Source organism: Gopherus evgoodei, chromosome 9 (genome assembly GCF_007399415.2).
Source record: "Gopherus evgoodei ecotype Sinaloan lineage chromosome 9, rGopEvg1_v1.p, whole genome shotgun sequence".
In the NCBI taxonomy this organism is placed as follows: domain Eukaryota; kingdom Metazoa; phylum Chordata; order Testudines; family Testudinidae; genus Gopherus; species Gopherus evgoodei.
Genome location: NC_044330.1, coordinates 98,293,604 through 98,311,345, shown reverse-complemented (window position 1 = coordinate 98,311,345; position 17,742 = coordinate 98,293,604). Strand labels below are relative to the sequence as shown.

The 17,742-nt window shown below is 38.9% G+C and overlaps 1 protein-coding gene across 1 annotated transcript; it reads right to left on the bottom strand.

Annotated features, from left to right (window-relative positions):
- Positions 1 to 4,000: 4,000 nt before the first annotated feature.
- LOC115657825 (protein CXorf40A-like) lies at positions 4,001 to 9,747 on the bottom strand. Its single transcript, XM_030576105.1, has 3 exons — positions 9,660 to 9,747; positions 7,811 to 8,105; positions 4,001 to 4,897 (listed from the first exon to the last, which is right to left on the bottom strand). Exons 2-3 carry the CDS (start codon positions 8,061 to 8,063, stop codon positions 4,680 to 4,682), a joined length of 471 nt encoding a protein of 156 aa, XP_030431965.1. The 5' UTR covers positions 8,064 to 8,105; positions 9,660 to 9,747; the 3' UTR covers positions 4,001 to 4,679.
- Positions 9,748 to 17,742: the final 7,995 nt, after the last annotated feature.

The window sequence follows — 17,742 nt, the reverse complement described above, 5'->3', positions numbered from 1 at the left end:
AAGAGTTTTTTTTACTGATGGGGTGCGCGATCAAAAAAAGTTTGGAGACCACTAGTCTACACCAGGGGTTTGGTGGTTATAGCTACGTCTCTCTGAAGGTGTGGATTTTTCACACCCTTAAGAGATGTAAATGTAAAAGTCTTAGTATACACCAAGCCTTAGTTAGGGGACTTCTCAGATCCCTTTAAGTAGAACGTACAGCTGCTTTGTGTTGCTGGAGTAGTGCTGAAGATCTGGCCCCAAATGTCTTCCGCCTACACTGCTAAATATGAAGTGATTTAAAAGTCCTCAAAGTAATATATATTAGAGGATTCTAGCTACATTAATTGTATACAGCAAAATCAAAAGATAGACAGTGTTTAAATAATTTATTTATATGTACATATCTATGTACTATCTAGAAAAGAGGTCTCAAGTCAGCCTCTACCAAAAAGGCTGATGTGGCTGGCATGTGAGGAAACCTCAAAGTCATAAACAATATAGTTTTTGAACTGAGGGTGTTAGCATAGGGAAAAAATAACTTAACAAGAAATATAAATGTATAAATACCAAAACTGTCAATAAATTACTTATGGAGTAAAATTAGGAATAATGGGATTAATAGGCTTGACTATCAGGAAGAACTGGTGAAAACCCTCTGGCTTGGGACACTTAAAACGAGATTAGGCAAAGCATTAGAAAAAGTATTGTAAGAACAACACACCATTGCCTCATACGGATAGACAAGATGCATTTTAGGTCTTTTCCTTCTCCAATTACTATAATTTCACTTAAATTGAAAAAAAAAAAAAAGTCTTTCAGCTATGAAATTTGGAAAAATCTTTCATGTCTTATGAAGTGGTCACACTATACCCAGATCCTACATTTTATACTTATGCAAAACTTCAATTAATTTAAATGGAAGTTTTATCTGACTAACGGACACAGAACTAGATAGCTTTTTTATTACTAGAGAGAATCTGAGGTTTAGTATGACAGTTCACAGCATGTAGACAATAGGTACCAACATTATTTATGGCAAGGTATCTTATGTTTCTTTCACAAGTTAAAACATTCTGAACCTTATTGTTTCATGTTAAATTTAAAAAATGTTCGGGATTTTGTTCCAGTTGTACCACAATCCATATTTTAGAAGAGAGTGCCCCTTTCTCATTCAGAGAATGAAGAGAAGAGTTGGCATCAAAAGTAATGAACAGCCAAATCCCATCAGTCCTAATCTGAAGAGAAGAAAGCCAGCTGCTCCAAAGAAATATATTTCCTTTCAAGATTCAGGTCAGGCAAATGATTTGCAAACACCTTGTTTACAAGAAACAATGCATAGCAATCTACAAAATAATTCAATAAATGCATGGAATGGCAAAATGAACCATTCCTACCCAGTCTCTACACCATGGCCTTTGGAAAATGGAACTGAAAACTCCATTCAAAATGGTATTTATAACCAGCAAAGAAATCCATCTATGGATACTAATGCCACCAGCTCCATTTGTCCATATTTTCCTCTGACTTCAGAAACAGGGCTTGAACCCTCAATGGAACTCCATCGTTTACCTTCAACTTACCAGGACTTTGTGTTCATGAATGCTCAGTTTACTACTTTAATGTCCTTTTGGAATCCCTGGTTTTCAATGTTGATGGCAGCAACTTCACCTATTCCTTTGACAGAAACTCTCAACCAACAGTTTACTTTTCCAGGTCAGACATGTTCCTTATGCAACTGCTATGGTAACACTGAGCGTTCTGCCAGCTGTGATTCTGCAAATTCAAATTCTGCAGAACTCTTGTGACTGACAAATTACAGTTTATAATGGCTGAACCAGATCATGTCTTTTAAAAACAATATACAATTAAACTGATTAAAAAGTCTAAGTAATGGGAGTATTTATCTCTTCTCTACACTTAAGTTTCCCAGGTAGCCAGCATAAACAAGCCTGAGTTAGAGATTCTTAAAAATGCATGCTTCCACCTACCAGATGTAAAACATGTCAAGTAGTAGTACTCTAACAGATCTTTTAGACATAGAGATCATATACCCCAATCCTGGCACTCAGAACTTCACAGAACTGGGGCCCGTCTGTAGAAGTCCATTCCTTTGGCATGATTCCCAGTGAAGGTTTAAAGGAAAAAGATCTAATTATCTGTAAACTTTTTGTATTTGTACTAGTACTTTACAACTATTATTAAAAAAAAACAGACTCTCAAAAAGTAAGTTTCCGTTTTGCAGCCACAACATTAACTCCCTGGAACGTTACATTCAGTTCACTTCAGTGCCAGAAAAGATACTGACAAATTGGCGAGAGTTCAAAGAACTATAATAGTTGTAGGGATTGGCTTATCAGGAACAATTATAAAAGGCTTGTATAAAAAAAAAAGCCAAGAAAAAAAACAAAGTGGAGGAGGAAAGTGTATTTGAAGGGTGCAAGTACCTCAGATGGAGAATTATTTAGGGAAATTCCAAGAGGGGAACTAGAATTAACAGGATGAAGTTAAAAATGAAAAAATGAAAAGCTTCCTGGCAGTGAGATCTCTGTCACTGTCTAATAGTTTTCAGTTGAGCTGGTGGAAGCCACCTGGGGACATATAAAGCTGTGTAGATAAACATTAGAAAATGTACTCCAGGGAAGAATTCTGTTCTGGCCATTGGGAGATAGACTGGATTTCCGAATAGGTTTCTTTCATTTCTAGTTTCAAGGAGTCTAGAACTCTGTGACAATTTAGATACCCACAATCTTCATATTTAAAACTCATAAAGGCAGTAACAATTACATTTAACCCGTATTTGCATTGAGACATCTAAATTTCTATTAACAGTTACATTTCCTCCACTGAAGAGGAGGGACAGGGGAGTAACAATATGGTAAAAAATCTTAAGTGATCAGAGGAGAGGCTGAAAAATATGCTAAATTTAAAGCTCAGAATTATAAAACAGTATATAGCTCCAGATGAATTTATTTGAAAGTGGAAATGGGAAAACTAAAAGAGGTTGAAATATTTTCAGTGATCTCAATCAGAAGTCCAAAGCAATATGGCAATCTTTATTTTAAGGAATACCCTCACCCCTACCAAGCTCAGGTAGCTGGACTTCATGCAAGAAGAGAACCACAGAGACACCCAAAATTTCAAAAGTGGTAACACAGGCATTTCATCACTGCCGCAATAGCATCTTAAATACATGTTCCCCATCATGCAGAGCAGACTTATTAATGGATCCACATAATTGCAAATCCATCAACTACCGTTTCTCCCCAGCCCAGCCTGCCTCCTCTAGCTGTGTGTGTCAGGTCACAGAGGGTTCTATGGAGTAGAGTGCTATGGTGGGCAAGGACAGCAAGGCCCTGTGCAGGAGCCAATATTCAATGTGACTGCTCTAGCTGGGGCCTGAGGTCAGGCCTGAATTTGCCCCTTGTCAATTAATTTGTAATCTCTGAGCACAAAAGTGATTTTTTTGTGCTTAAATTTTAATTCAGTATTTAATTCCCCACCATTTAACAGTGTTTTCCATCTTAAATTAGAATACTAAAATCTATTGCATTTGTTCAGTTACACTTTTTACAAATGCATCTATAACAACAAACATGTTCTTGTCCTCCCAAGTACTTAGTCATGCTATAAGAGTCTATAAAGGGGAACCAAAAACTCTATCATTAATGCAAAGGAGTGTCTGAATATTATTAGATATAACTTCTATTTATATAGCACTTTTGATGCCAAAGGATAAAAGGCACTTTATAAACTTAAACTGTTATAAAGAAATTGCATCATCCCACTAATGAAATGTAACCACCGCTGGAAAGCACAGCAGCACATATCAACACCAACTACCCTCTTAGGGTAGGAGGTGAAGGAGAATACTGTACAAGAAATTGTAATGGGAATTTGAATAGGCAGACTGAATCCATAATTTGAACTAAATTTAAAGGGAAAGCTAGGTATTATACTGCACGTTTTTGTTTTGTTACTACCTACATATGTAGGGAAAAATTAAATGCTTACAAACATCTGAGCAGAAATTCATATTTTATTTCAAAATAAGACCTATGTCCTAGAATAAGAGTTCTGAAACACTGATGCTGAATTTTAAATTAGTCCTCCTTTAATCCTAAAACTTAAAACACATGCTTAACTTTACTTACATGAATAGTTCTTCTGAAATTAAAAAAAGTTACAGACGTCAATAAGACTATTCACATGCATAAATCTTTCTAGGACCAGGGCCCAAGTTTCTATTTACAACAAATATAACTGAACACTTTTCCATTCCATTATCATCCCACAGCCTGATGCAGCCATACCTCCTTTTAGGTTTCAACATTTAAAATAGGTACATCTATATCTCAGTATATTAAAAAAATTAAAATTTACAAATTGTCCATGTGTACACATACAAGACACTTAAACAATATAGACATCAATAATGGTCCTTACAATGACATCTCTTCATTAGTTGGTAGACAAATAATTCCATACATTTTCTCATTATTTCAACTTATTAGGGGGTCACAAAAAACAGATAAAACTCAAATCAGTTTTTGCCTCATATCGATTGCTATAAAAACCATTCACCACGAATACATTCCAGATGACAACTTGGGGGAAAAAATAAAATCACCTACATATATGAAGCTCAACTAATGACATCTGACACTACAGCTTTACATTCAGGTAGGCACAAATATAGCTTAATGTTCCAAAGGGATCAGTTCCTCTGGGATATCCACTTGCCATACATCTTTGCCCCCTTTAGCAGGAATTGGTTTCAGTAGCCATCTTGGATTTGAAACAACAGTCAAGTATTTCTGCTCCAGGCTAGTGAGTACAGCTTGATTCTCCAGCTCCAAAATCTTTTCAGGAGATACGTTTTCTGGATACTGCGAGGTCTCTCCAATGTCAACTAGCCCTGTATTATAAATACAAAAGTTACTTGGCAGATTAGTTCCCCTCCCCAAGAGAAGTGTTCCAAAATAAATTCTCAACAACTTCCCAGTCCACAATTTATAATATAAGGTCTCTACATCCACTATACACACCTTAAACAAAAAGTGTCAATCTCTGCAAAAGGCAGCCTGTGTGACTCAAGATGAAAAGAAAGATGAGCACAGAATGCAGCTATAAGATAAATAACTCAGTGCGATGTAATTCTGTTAAAAAGAAGTTTTACAATTATTGAGGTATTATTGCAAACTTAGGAGCCAAATTCAGCCCAGGAACAGCTCCTCTTAAAAAACAGAACTGTGCTCACTTATAACAACTGAATTTGCCCCTATTTTATTAAAATATCAACAAAAGGAAGTAAAAGGAGTACTAGACAGCAGGAACTTTCATATCTTTCCATGATTCAAATTTTTTATGAAATAAAGTCCAAATAAATCTTCATTCCTTTTCACAGTTTAGCATATGATTTAGGCAGAGATTATAAATCTACATACTACCTAACAATTTTCAGTACTGTACAACTAGAACAATATTTTGGTATACGTAATAAACTGTTCCTAAGGAAATAAAAATATTAAAATGAAAATGCAAGAGTTGATCGGATAAAAGAATTGATACAGATGAGGCTAAAAACAACAAAAAATGGATGCAAACTTCATAACTATACATACAGTATATCTGCTTCAACACAGTTTAAAGCAAAGAAACAACACTTCTGTCCTAATTTTGTACCACAGTAATAACCTTCCCCAATGCCCAAACAATAAAAAACAATATTTGGAGTATTCAACCATTTCCACAATTGAAGGAGGCAGCCATCAAAATAATGTCCTAACATGACATGAAAAGCATGCCGTGACTTCATTTAACTATAGGAGCACTGTAAAATAATATCAGCAAGAGAACTCAGAAGCTCAACATGCAAGAAAACACATGTACAATCAGCATTTTTAGTAATAAATTTAGCATCTGGTCCATTTTAGACCTTCTCAAAAATTACAAGCTGGGCACAAACCTACTAATTTTTACAGTCTTGAAAACAGCAGTGTCTAAAAAAGAAAAAAAGCTCAAGGGGCCACACTGAATACTCCATTTTCCTTGACTCAGGAAGAGCAAACTGAGTCCTATCCTTCTCTAGCTACAAGTCCCACATCTCACGAGGGAAGCATGCTACAAAAGGAGACAAAGCTACCTTCTCCTCTAGATCCAGTAGAATTCGAGAAGTGCTGGTAGAGGTGGTTCAGGAGGCAGTACCCCCATACAGTCTCCCTGTGCCCACAGACCAGATTCAAATCCTTTAGTTTGTCAAAAAGCTAGAGGACGTAACTCAGGGAAAACATTTTCAACTTGTAATCAAATTTCTTTTTTAACACAGTCACCCTCAAGGCCACAATTTAAAGCCTTCAAGGGCCACAAATGGACACCGCTGCTGACCATACCAGCAGGCCAGATTGTGGGTTGGACACCACTGCTTCAGAGCAAGTGTTAAAACAGTTTTATAATTAAGCTTGTCAGAACTGTGTTTTTGTTTTTTAATAATTTCAATGGATAATATGTTTATTTTTTAGCATTCTTTTTAGATTGTTGTAGATTTGCATGTTCATAGTTTCCAGCAACTATGAAGTAGAGATCAGCCAACAGACTTTAGACAGTAGACTTTGTGTTTTAATAGATATAAGGCTTTAACTCTTCGAATCTCAATCTGTCAACCTCACATGTCAAAATATACAAAGTAAATATTCTTAAATCAAACTAATAAATTGTCAAGCAGCTTTTTTTTTTAACTTTGCCTATCTGTAAATTTAAATTGTTGATTAACATTTTTATGCGTCAGTTTATATGTCTGCAGTGAAACTGATGTTTACTGACATTTACCAAAAAAACCCTAATCGTTCCAAGCCTAGTTACAATCAGCAAAGTAAGTAAAAGTGAAATATTTTAACACAAAGGTGCATATATGTTAAGTCAGTGGTTCTCAAAGCTGTTCCGCTGCTTGTTCAGGGAAAGCCCCTGGCAGGCTGGGATGGTTTGTTTACCTGCTGCATCCGCAGGTTTGGCCAATCGCGGCTCCCACTGTCCACTCCAGGCAGGAAGCGGCACGGGCTGAGGGATGTGCACACACATACACACAATTTGGTGTAAACAACTGCTATCTGCTTAAATTATTCCAAAACCTTAATGCACACACAAGTTTGCATCCAAAAAATTTACTGGCCCCAATGGTATTTGTGGGTTTAAAATTCTAATATTTCCATGTATATTAGGCTACTGAACATGCTCACACAAAGATTAGAATGTTTAGGGAGTATGAATTAGCATAGACATACTTCCAGTAACAGGCATGTGTGCGTGCAACTTTGTGTGCTCATGAAAGAGAGAGATGGGAGAGGGTGCTGGCATTTGAAAATTTAAGCCCCAATCCTGCAGATACCTATGCATGAGCTTTACTTTCTGTGTGTAAAGTTGCCTCATTGACTTCAGTGCCACTACTCATAGAACCTAAAGTTAAAACTTGTACATAAGTCTTGGCAGGATTGGCACCTTACAGTCACTTTTCTAAGTTCAGCTATTCTTTAGGATTCCTTATACTGCTTTACAACTATCAGCCCAAATATGATCATATTTCCACCTACTCAATCTCGCTGATATCAATAAGGTTGCACAAGTGGAAAGTACAGCAAAATCTAGCTTTTTGTATTTATTTGGTATTTTATTTTTAATGTTTTTATGAACTTTACAGTACCTCACAAAAAATTACAAAGTTATAAAAAAAATTGTCTAGAAACAGGTTACAAAAATGTGTGCTTAAGAAACTGTGTTTACAAATTTAAAACATGCTTAGGACTGCATGCAATAAAAAAAGATCAATACTACTTACCAGCAATAACTCCTCTGCCAAATTTTTCCCCTTTAGCTAGTAACTCTTGAACTTGTGTAGGTGTCATGCTAAGTCTATTCAGAAGAATCTCTTTCCATGTTTCATCTTCCCAGTCCTTAAAAGCTATGTGAATAGCAATAGTGCAGTTCTTGTAGTCTACCAGCAAAGGACGCCAACGAGTCTCTATTGTTTTGATTTTGTTCAAAACCAATCCAGCATAGGGTTGCCGGAAGGAAAGACAGCCAAATATCATCTTTCTTCAGCGTCACTCTTTACCTTATATTTCTCTCATATCCTGTTTAGTTTATGAAGGGGGAAAAAATTAATTAGTTTAGCACAACATCCTGATGTCCAGGACTTGAAAATCTAGCAGTGGCCACAGAAAACTAATGCATCTGCCTGCACAATAGTCTTGGGAAGTTTTGCAAAATATTCTGATTATTCAAGTCACTGTACCTTCAGAATGCCTTAGAATTTCTAGAAAGGAATAGTGAGTTTTCAGATATTTAATCTGTCTTGAAATGCCAAAAACTAGATTATGATCTGTTACATTGGTGTCTATTATTATTTGTAAGGTAGTGGCTAGAAGCTCCAACCAAGATCAGGGCCCCATTGTAACAGGACACTTAACAAAAACAGAGTGAGAAACTGTCCCTGCTGGACAATGTTACAATTTAAATAGACAAGTCAAACAGAGAGTGGGAGATAGGAAATATTATCCCCATTTTACAGGAGAAAAAACCTTTGGTAGAGCTAAGAACTGAACTCAGACCTCTTAAGTCCTAGTCCACAAGACCCTTACTAAATCCTAAGTTACTCTGTCACCATAACTGAGATCAGAAACTAGCTACAAGTAGTATTTACAAATAGAAATTAAACCTTTTCAGCCCATATCATTGAGAATGTTTGGGAAGAAAGAAGCAAAATGCAAGAAGACATGGGAACAAGAGTGGGAGCAGGACACAAAATGAATCATTAGTCTTGCAGGTTTGGAAGAGTGAGGGAGGAGTTGGAAGACAGGAGAGCTGAGAGGCAGGAGCTAAATTGTCCTGTGCCTTGTAGGCAAGGGCAAAAAAGTAAAAATCAAATGAGGTGGGCTCTGCGAAAGCCAACAAAGATATTTGAAGAGGGTTTGACCTGCCCAGAGTGGCAGACAAGATGGAAATATGCTAAATCTAACTATGTTTGTTTTTCCAAACACAGTGAAACCAGTATGTTGTTGTTTGTTTACAAATCAAATGCTGGGGCACTGTGCTACAGAGCAGGAAGGCCAACATGTTAAAACAGCTAGAAAAGTCCATCTGTGGCAAGAAGTAAACAAACAACATCCAGGGGAATTAAATGTTTAACAATACTGCACACTCAACGGTATGAGGTGTTTTCGCTAGCACAGCAAATTCATTTTATACATGGTATTTATCCTGACAGTGCCCAGTACAACTATTACTTATAATAATAATGAAACAATTATTCAAGTTGTCTCACAGGAGAGCCACTTGCACCATTCCTATGGGGGTTGTTCAACATCCAACCAAGTGCTGACTCAGGGCCCCCTCACTCTTCACACTGGGGTTGCCCCCCCCATTAAAACTCAGGCCCCCTCACACTTTTGGGCTCCCCCCCACCATCAACTCAGGGCCCCCCTCACCTTTGGGCTCCCTCCCCCCACTATCAACTCAGGCCTCCTCACACTCTTGGGCTCCCCCCCCACCATCGACTCAGGGCCCCCCTCACCCTTGGGCTCCCCCCATCAACTCAGGGCCCCCCTCACCCACCATCACCTCAGGCCCCCCCTCACCCCCTTCACACGGGGGTTAACACCCGCCCCACGCGCTCCCAGGGCCCTTACCAATCGGCTCGCCGCTTCCTCAGCCACCCCCGTCTCTCCCCCGCGCTGAGCGGCCTGCACTGACTCTCCGGCCACTGCCACTCGCCACCAGGCCTCGCCCCGCCCGCCGACCCGCCCACAGGCGCCGCGGCATTCGCCCCCCGCCGGCAGAGCTCGCGGCTCGGCTCGGCTCGGCTCGGCGCAGCTGGGGGGGAGGGGCCGGCGCGCTGCTTGGCCCTGACCTGAGGGGAAGGGGGAGCGGGGAGGACCCGACGCCCCCCACCCCGGTGGCCTAGGCTGCTGCCCGCGGGCGGTTTAGTGACAGCGGGAAGAGAAGCTGGGGGGTGCGGGGTGTTGGTGAGTTCAGGGCCCCCGCCCCCCTTTAATACCCGCTTCAGGCCCCCTCCCGCACAACCACCTGGGCCGAGCCAGCGGCAAACGAGCTGGACCCAGTTCGTCTCCATCGTTCTTGCCTGGGGTGGTGACCTGACTTGAGCTGGGACCCCGGGGTGCCTCGCCTTCCCCTGACACCAGCTTGCCCCCCCCCGCTCCTTCCTGGGGGGTAGGGAGGATGAAGGTAGCAAGCTGGGGTAGCCCTGCAGCGCTGTGGGGTTGTTGCCTTGGAGGGCACTAGCTGGCACAGGGTAATAGCAGGGAGCCTCTGGATGCCTGGGCCTGTTTCTGCCTCCAGATACTGTGCTGTTTAGCGCTAGATCAAAACAAACAAGTATTGATACTTCCTATCCCATAGTTCACCCCAAATCACTCTTGCCCTGTAAAATCTGAACATCAGAGATTGAAGTTTATTCAGCACTAGATTTGTCTGATAGGTACACAGCTCTTTGCATCTGCTGGCCAGTTCCAGTGAATCAGCTGGTTTTGCCTCTCTTCTGCCTGCCTGCTCTGCAGCCAGGTTGGGCCTTCTCGACACTATATTTTGTCTCTTAAATTGCTACCAGCGGTGGAGCTCTGCTGGTAGTGTTAACACTGGGCTTATTGATGTAAATTGTCTTCTGGTTGTTTCTGGTACTTTAACTATTTACTGCTCTGGTTAAAATGCTGGCAGATGGTCTTTGTTAGCTCCTCCACCCTTGCAGAACGGCACCGGTGTTTGCAGCAATGGGCAATTTTAAGGAAAAAAAAGTGTAGAAACAATCTTACAATTTGAAAAGTTCAGTAAATAGAACAGGGTGAGAGTGAGTCAGACTGCTGCCAGCCAAGCCGCATCTTCCCCATCCCTCCCTGCTAATGGTCCACTGATTTTTTCGGGGGGTGGGGGCGAGAGAGAGAGAGAGAGGTCTGTAGGGAGCAGCAGCTCAAAGTAGACAGAAAGCAAAATATGCTTTCAGGAGAGTCAAAGACATCTAGTAGAAGGTGCAACAGTAGAAGAGTGAGATCAAGGGGGATGGGAAAAGGTAGAGGCAGACTTCGAAACAGGCAAAGGAGAAGAAATAGTAAGAAAATAACAGCTTTTAGGTTCAGTGAATTTTATCTTATTCTTCCATTTAATTGCTTTTGTCCAACATGCACTCCACAGCCACATTGAAGGGATAGTGTTGCACTAGGGATGTAAAGGTGAACTGATAATTAACAAATAATTGTTAGTGGCATAGGATAACTCAGCACAGTTTCAAAGTACAGTGCTTTTGTTTCCCTCTGTGGCCAACAGCTCCTTTTCTAAAGGATACCCCAGCAGATACTGGGCTCAACCCCATAGGAGTCTGCAAGGGAAATCTTGTATAATATTTAATGCTTTTGTAATTTTTAAAATGAATTTTTACTCTATACCCTCTTGCATTTCCAGTGATGATAAAACTTTTGGAAATAGGTATGGAGAGATTTCTGTTATCCCTGTAAGCTCCATTGTGGTCCAGTTATGACTTTGAGGTCTCTTTGGGATGTCACATAGAATGGAAGGCAGTGACACAAAGTGGGGTAGGGGAGAGGTCAGGTTTAAATAACAAATATATGGCATGCCATTTTTGTTCTGTTTAACCGGGGTATTCAGCATGTATTTTACTATTATAGTTGACCATATGTATTATTTTAAGTTACATGCCTTAGACATGCATCAAAGTGGTTGCCCTGCTGCTCATTTTCATAGGGGAACTGAACAGCAAAAATAAAATTAACAAGATCTTCCTGAGCTAGTACATGGTGCTGAAAGTGGGGAGCGAGCGAAAATGATCTCCCTATATAAAGAGTTTAGAATTAGTCCAGTTCCTCCCTGCCTCATATAAAAAGGGAAATTAATAAAGGGATAGTCAGTTTCCCTGTGCAGCCAGATCCAGGGTAAGGTGGCTAGGTGCAGATGGAAATTAAATAATCCTAGTCAGTTTCACTGTGCAAGATCTTTACACAAGGAGCCTGGGCAAAGGAAGAGGAAAGGGATGAGGAAAAAGTGGCTAGTAGGAAAAAATAATGACTGTTTGCAAGGAGAATTAGAAGAGGGGGGGTAAGCAGAAAATAAGGGGAAAAAGGAAAGGAGAGAAATCAGAGAAAGAAAAGATAGAATGGTGAGTTAAGGAAAAAGATCTGCTCCAGTGATGATAATGTGTCAGTATCACCTCTGCACGCTTGCAACTGGAAGTTTCAAAGTAACTTTTAAAATTATGGGAACTCAGAGATGGAGAAGGAAAGCTGATTTTTCTAAAAGCCAGAAGAAAAATGGGTTACTCCTTCAATTAACTGAAGAAACTGTCACCCAGAAAGTCATTGAGTCCCAGACAGCAAAAGGTAAGACCAAAGCAACATTTTCCTATGGACATTTGTGTTTGTGGATGCAGGCTTCTGAAATTAAATTAGTGTCGTGTGCTGTAAACAGTGATTTGGGAGGAATAGATTGTGCTCTCTTGCTTTTTTGATGTAAGTTGTTTGAGTAGTTTTGTGGCAGCTGCCTTCGCTATAGACCTCCACTGAATAGCTAATGTTCTAAGAAAATAACCCTAGTCTTAACCTCACCACATAATTTTAACTGCTGAGGCTATTTATTATCCTTGCTACCATTTTCTGGGTTTCTTACTGTTTTTCAGTATCCCCCCTACTGCAATATTTCTAATGTTCTCCACAGTATTCCTTTTTACAATGCTATAATGACAAGAGAAAATAAGTGACAAATTTAATGTAAATGTGATTTATTTAGGTTTTCTTATTTTAAATGTTCTTTGATTTTTAGGTTATTTCAGTCTTATTAGATCTGTGTGATTAGTGCAAGGACCTGTTGAATCTGTATACAATTGCAAGTATTGCTTTTGCTGTTGTTATTTCTGCTATTTTTCCACTGCAGTAACTGCTAAAAATGTGAGGCCAAATTCCTCTCTCTGTTATGTGACAGAATGTTTGGATTTACATGCATGTAACCTATAGCAGGATTTGGTCCAATATCATTTGTGTTTGATTATATAAATATAATGCCTTGTTTCATGATCTAGAGAGAGATTTTTAAAGACACCATCGGGAATTAGTTGTCATATTCTCATTGAAAGTTTTAAAAAAAATATTAAATGCATTTTAAATTTTTAAATACAGATGTGGTTATTGCCATATAAGGTGAGTAAATGTTATGTAGAATTGTCATATCAGATATATCATATTTAGCTAATCTAGTCCAGAAACTTCTTTTCTGTGGGTCAATACTGGATGATTCATTGGGAGGAAAACAAACAAACAAAAATAAAACCCCAGCACCTACCTAATACCATGAGCCTGCAAAGATTTATGTTACTTATTAAGCTTTACTTTTATGCACTGAGATTAGTCACATTGGCTTCAATATGACTATTCAGTGTTTGAATTTAAGCACATGCATAAATCTTATTAGGGCTTAATTGTACAATGCTGTATCCAAGCGAGAAAATTCTTCCTGATGCTGACAGATGATCAGATTATATCTAGGAGTTTGAGGTCTGAGGCATTATTTTGGCCAGCATGGCTACTAGTGTTGGTAAAGATCATTATATTAGCTAATCCTGTGTAAATCATGGTACAGTATTTGTCTTGATGACCTACTGCAACACTGAATTCCACAAGTTGACCTATATACTGTGTAAAGAGGTATATTTAATTTTCTCGGCTCTAAATTTATTTCTCTTTAATTTCAAGTGTCTCTTTATTCTAATGTTATGGGAAAAGATAAAAATAGTCATATAGTCCCCATTATAGAATGTGTTACTGTTTGTGTGGAGCTAAAACTATGCCTGATGTCTTATTTATTGGGACTCAGTTCTGATCTCAGCTAGATAGGCAAGTATTGTTGTGTTTCTTGTCAGACCTGATCAGTGGCTGATTTTACATTATTCAGTACATAACAATACATGCTAGGGTAGCTGAGGTCAAAATCAGGTCAAACCACTCAACCATATGTTACAGTATTCATCTGATTTCAGAAGTGGGTCAAGATACACAGCACTATGTGCCCGTGTATCTGAGGTCAAAATTGGATTTTCACTTGCTAATAAATCAAATCAAGATTTTTTTTAAAAAACCCTACGAAAACACATTTTACACAGTGATAACCATTAAATATTTAGTATACACCAGCAGTTACCTCATATTGGTATCTGAGAGACCATAGTTATTTTCCTGTGTTTAGAAAAGGAAGTAATTGCGACATCTGAAAAACTGATGGTATTATTAAATATTCACATTTCCAAAGCTGCAATCATTATCTGGGAGCGCAACTGTGGTAACTGTAAGCAGTCAAATTCTGTTCTACATAGGTTTATTTACTATGCCATGCTCATCACTAGTGTCTGAGCACTTTCCAGTAGTGCATTCAGCAATGTGACTAAGATCTTGTCACATGTTCTGTTCCCTTATCCTTTCATGAGAAGAAGATAAATGTACAGTGGAGTGTTTTCTTTTGGTAGGGTGGAGTTTTTTTTATATAAATATACCTGTTGCTATCTATATAATAAGATTCCAGGATTGTCTCTGTCACTTTTAAGCTATAGTGTCTATTGAGTCCGTGTGAAGTGATGGAAGCGGCTACAATCATGGTTGAGCGTTCTCTCTCTGTTGCAGTTTCAGGATTCACTGTTAATGTCTATTTTTTAAGTTCTCACCCTTTTGCAGCTCTTTTTATATACAAGACTTTACGAATTACACCCGTGCGAAAGCATGGGCTTTTAGCTATTAGTGTGTTTATATTAGAGAAGGCAGGTCAAAAAAATGCGTTTTCAACTTGGAGTGGTAAGTGGTAAGGTTTGTGATGGTCTTAGTTCCTGGGGGAGTACATTCCACAATCTGGGATCATCTTTGGAGAAAGTTGTCTCCTGAACACTCAAGCTTTATTTTAATTGTTGAAAGTTCATATGTGTCAGAGGAGCATAGTTGACTTATTAATTGTGTGCATGATATTTTTAATGACACTGGGTACAATTTTCAAAATTTTACCCTTGGCTTTGGGCCACAGTTCAGGAGAGCATTTAAGCATATGCTTAAAGTCCATTGACTTCAAGTGCTTCAAGTTGAAGTGCTGTCCAGAATAGTGATGATTTCCTGAATTGGAGCATTGGAGCGGTAGGGAATCCTTCAGAGTTTGTGATATGCCTGGCTTTATTATATGCTTATAGCTCTTTCGTTACTTCTCTGCTAGGCCTTCCTCCATGTCTATGCTCTGTTTCACATGAGCTACAGGAAAGGCTCTTTGGCCTGTATCAAATTTTTTTTTGTAAAACTCCTTGTTATGGAAGAAAAAGAGTTTACTCTATCAAGTTTGGCATCCTCCTCAGTGCACTGAAGGGACGAGTCCAGGGAGATGGAGGGCCTGCTGCTATACACAACTGTCACAAGATACTATCATTAAATTTTTATCCTAAATATTGCAGTCAAGCACATCTAACTCCATCTTCTACATTCTGCTAATTTAATGTATAAAACAATCATAGTGGTGGAATTTCCAGAATTGAGGAAGGTGTTATCTGATATACTCAGTTTGCCAGTCACTCTGATTTCATCAATAAGAGACGTCTTGTACTTGCTTCAAAGGAGTTTAGGCTAATCAGATAAATATCATCAATTAAAAAATTCCAGAACTTTGTACAATGAAGCCTATCTTAAGTACCTGTTCTGGGGAGTAAATCAGTTGCTTAAAGGAGATGATGTGTGCCATATAGGATTCTAGATAGTAAATGGTCTGCTAGAAAAGGTGGAACAAAATTGTAAAAAAGCCAAATCTATTAAGTAATAATATGTTATATACAAAACCTCAGTTCAAACTGTTTATTCAATTTCACATGATTTTTTATACAGATAAAGTAAAATTACAGTACTAAAAAGGGCTTTATTTAAAAACTAAACTTGGTCATACAGCACAATATTTCTTTAAATCACATATTTTGTGAGAAACTGAGGACTGTTCTATAAGCATTTTAGTCAGTGTCTTTAATTTCTGTGAATGATCCTAACATTTCCACATTTAGTTGCTGCAGAGCAAATGTTATCAGAATGTTTGACTATTCAGAAAATCACTGACATTATTATCCTGATCAAAAGTTTTAGTGTTACAGGTAATCGTTCTGTTACTTTTTTTGTTGGGCCTGTCTTATAGTAGGTGACTTCTGGGTACCCTTCTGACTCTGTGAATCTGTTTCTTCATTTCAGCAGGTGGGTATTGTAGTTTAAAGAATGCTTGGTAGAGATCCTGTAGGTGTTTGTCTCTGTCTGAGGGATCGAAGCAAATGCGGTTGTATCTTAGAGCTTGGCTCTAGACAAAGGATTGTGTGATGTGGCCTGGATGAAAGCTGGAGGCATGTAGGTAAGTATAGCAGCCAGTAGCTTTCTGGTATAGGGTGGTGTTTATGTGACCATCGCTTATTAGCACTGTAGTGTAACGAAGAAAGTAACAGATCGCCACTAGCCATCACCTACAGCTCCCAACTAAAACCTCTCCAGCGCATCATCAAGGATCTGAAAACTATCCTGAAGGAATATCCCTCACTCTCACAGACCTTAGGAGACAGGCCAGTCCTTGCTTACTGACAGCCCCCTAAACTGAAGCAAATACTCACCAGCAACTACACCCCGCACAACAAAAACACCAACTGAGGAACCAAAGTCTGCAACAAACCCCAGTGCCAACTCTGTCTATTCAACAGACACCATCATAGGACCTAACCAGATCAGCCACACTATTAGAGTCTCATTAACCTGCACATCTGCCAATGTGATATATGCCATTATGTGCCAGCAACGCCCCTCTGCCATATGCATTGGCCAAAATGGACAGTCTCTATGCAAAAGAATAAATGGATGCAAATCTGACATCAGGAATTATAACGTTCAAAAACCAGCAGGAGAACACTTCAATCTCCCTGGTCACTCAATAATAGATCTAAAAGTGGCAATTCTTCAACCAAAAAACCCTTCAAAAACAGACTGCAACATGAAACTGCAGAACTGGAATTAATTTGCAAACTGGACACCATCAAATTAGGCCTGAATAAAGACTGGGAGTGGTTGGGTCATTACAAAACCTAAACCTAATTTCTCCCATACTAATTTCCCCTTACTGTTACTCACACCTTCTTGTCAACTGTTTGAAATGGGCCACTCTCATTGCCACTACAAAAGTTATTTTTCCTTCTGTGGTATCCTACTGTTAATTGAACTGTCTCATTAGACTGACCTCACACTTGTAAGGCAACTCCCATTTTTTCGTGTATTTATACCTGCTCCTGTATTTTCTACTCCATACATCTAATGAAGTGGGTTCTAGTCCATGAAAGCTTGTGCTCAAATAAATTCATAGTCTCTAAGGTGCCACAAGAACTCCTTGTTGTTGGGGGTTTTTTTTAAAGGAAATATCTGAGAGTGGAACTTTATTGATCAGTGAGTCTGATTTGTTTTTGCTACCTTGTATGTTTCACTAACACAGAAGTAAAAACGGTACAGCTAGTGAGTTACGTTATCTGCTCAGAGGTTAATTCTTGTACTTGTAGGGTGCTATTACACAGAAATTATTCTTGTCCTCTGCATTTTGAAAAGTTATAGGAAGGTCATTGATACAGGCTGCAAACCTAGCAAGTTTATTTAGAAACAACTTGTGTAGCGCTTAGTAGCAATCTTTTTTTTGGTTGAGATAGGTGGTTTCATGCTGAGGTAA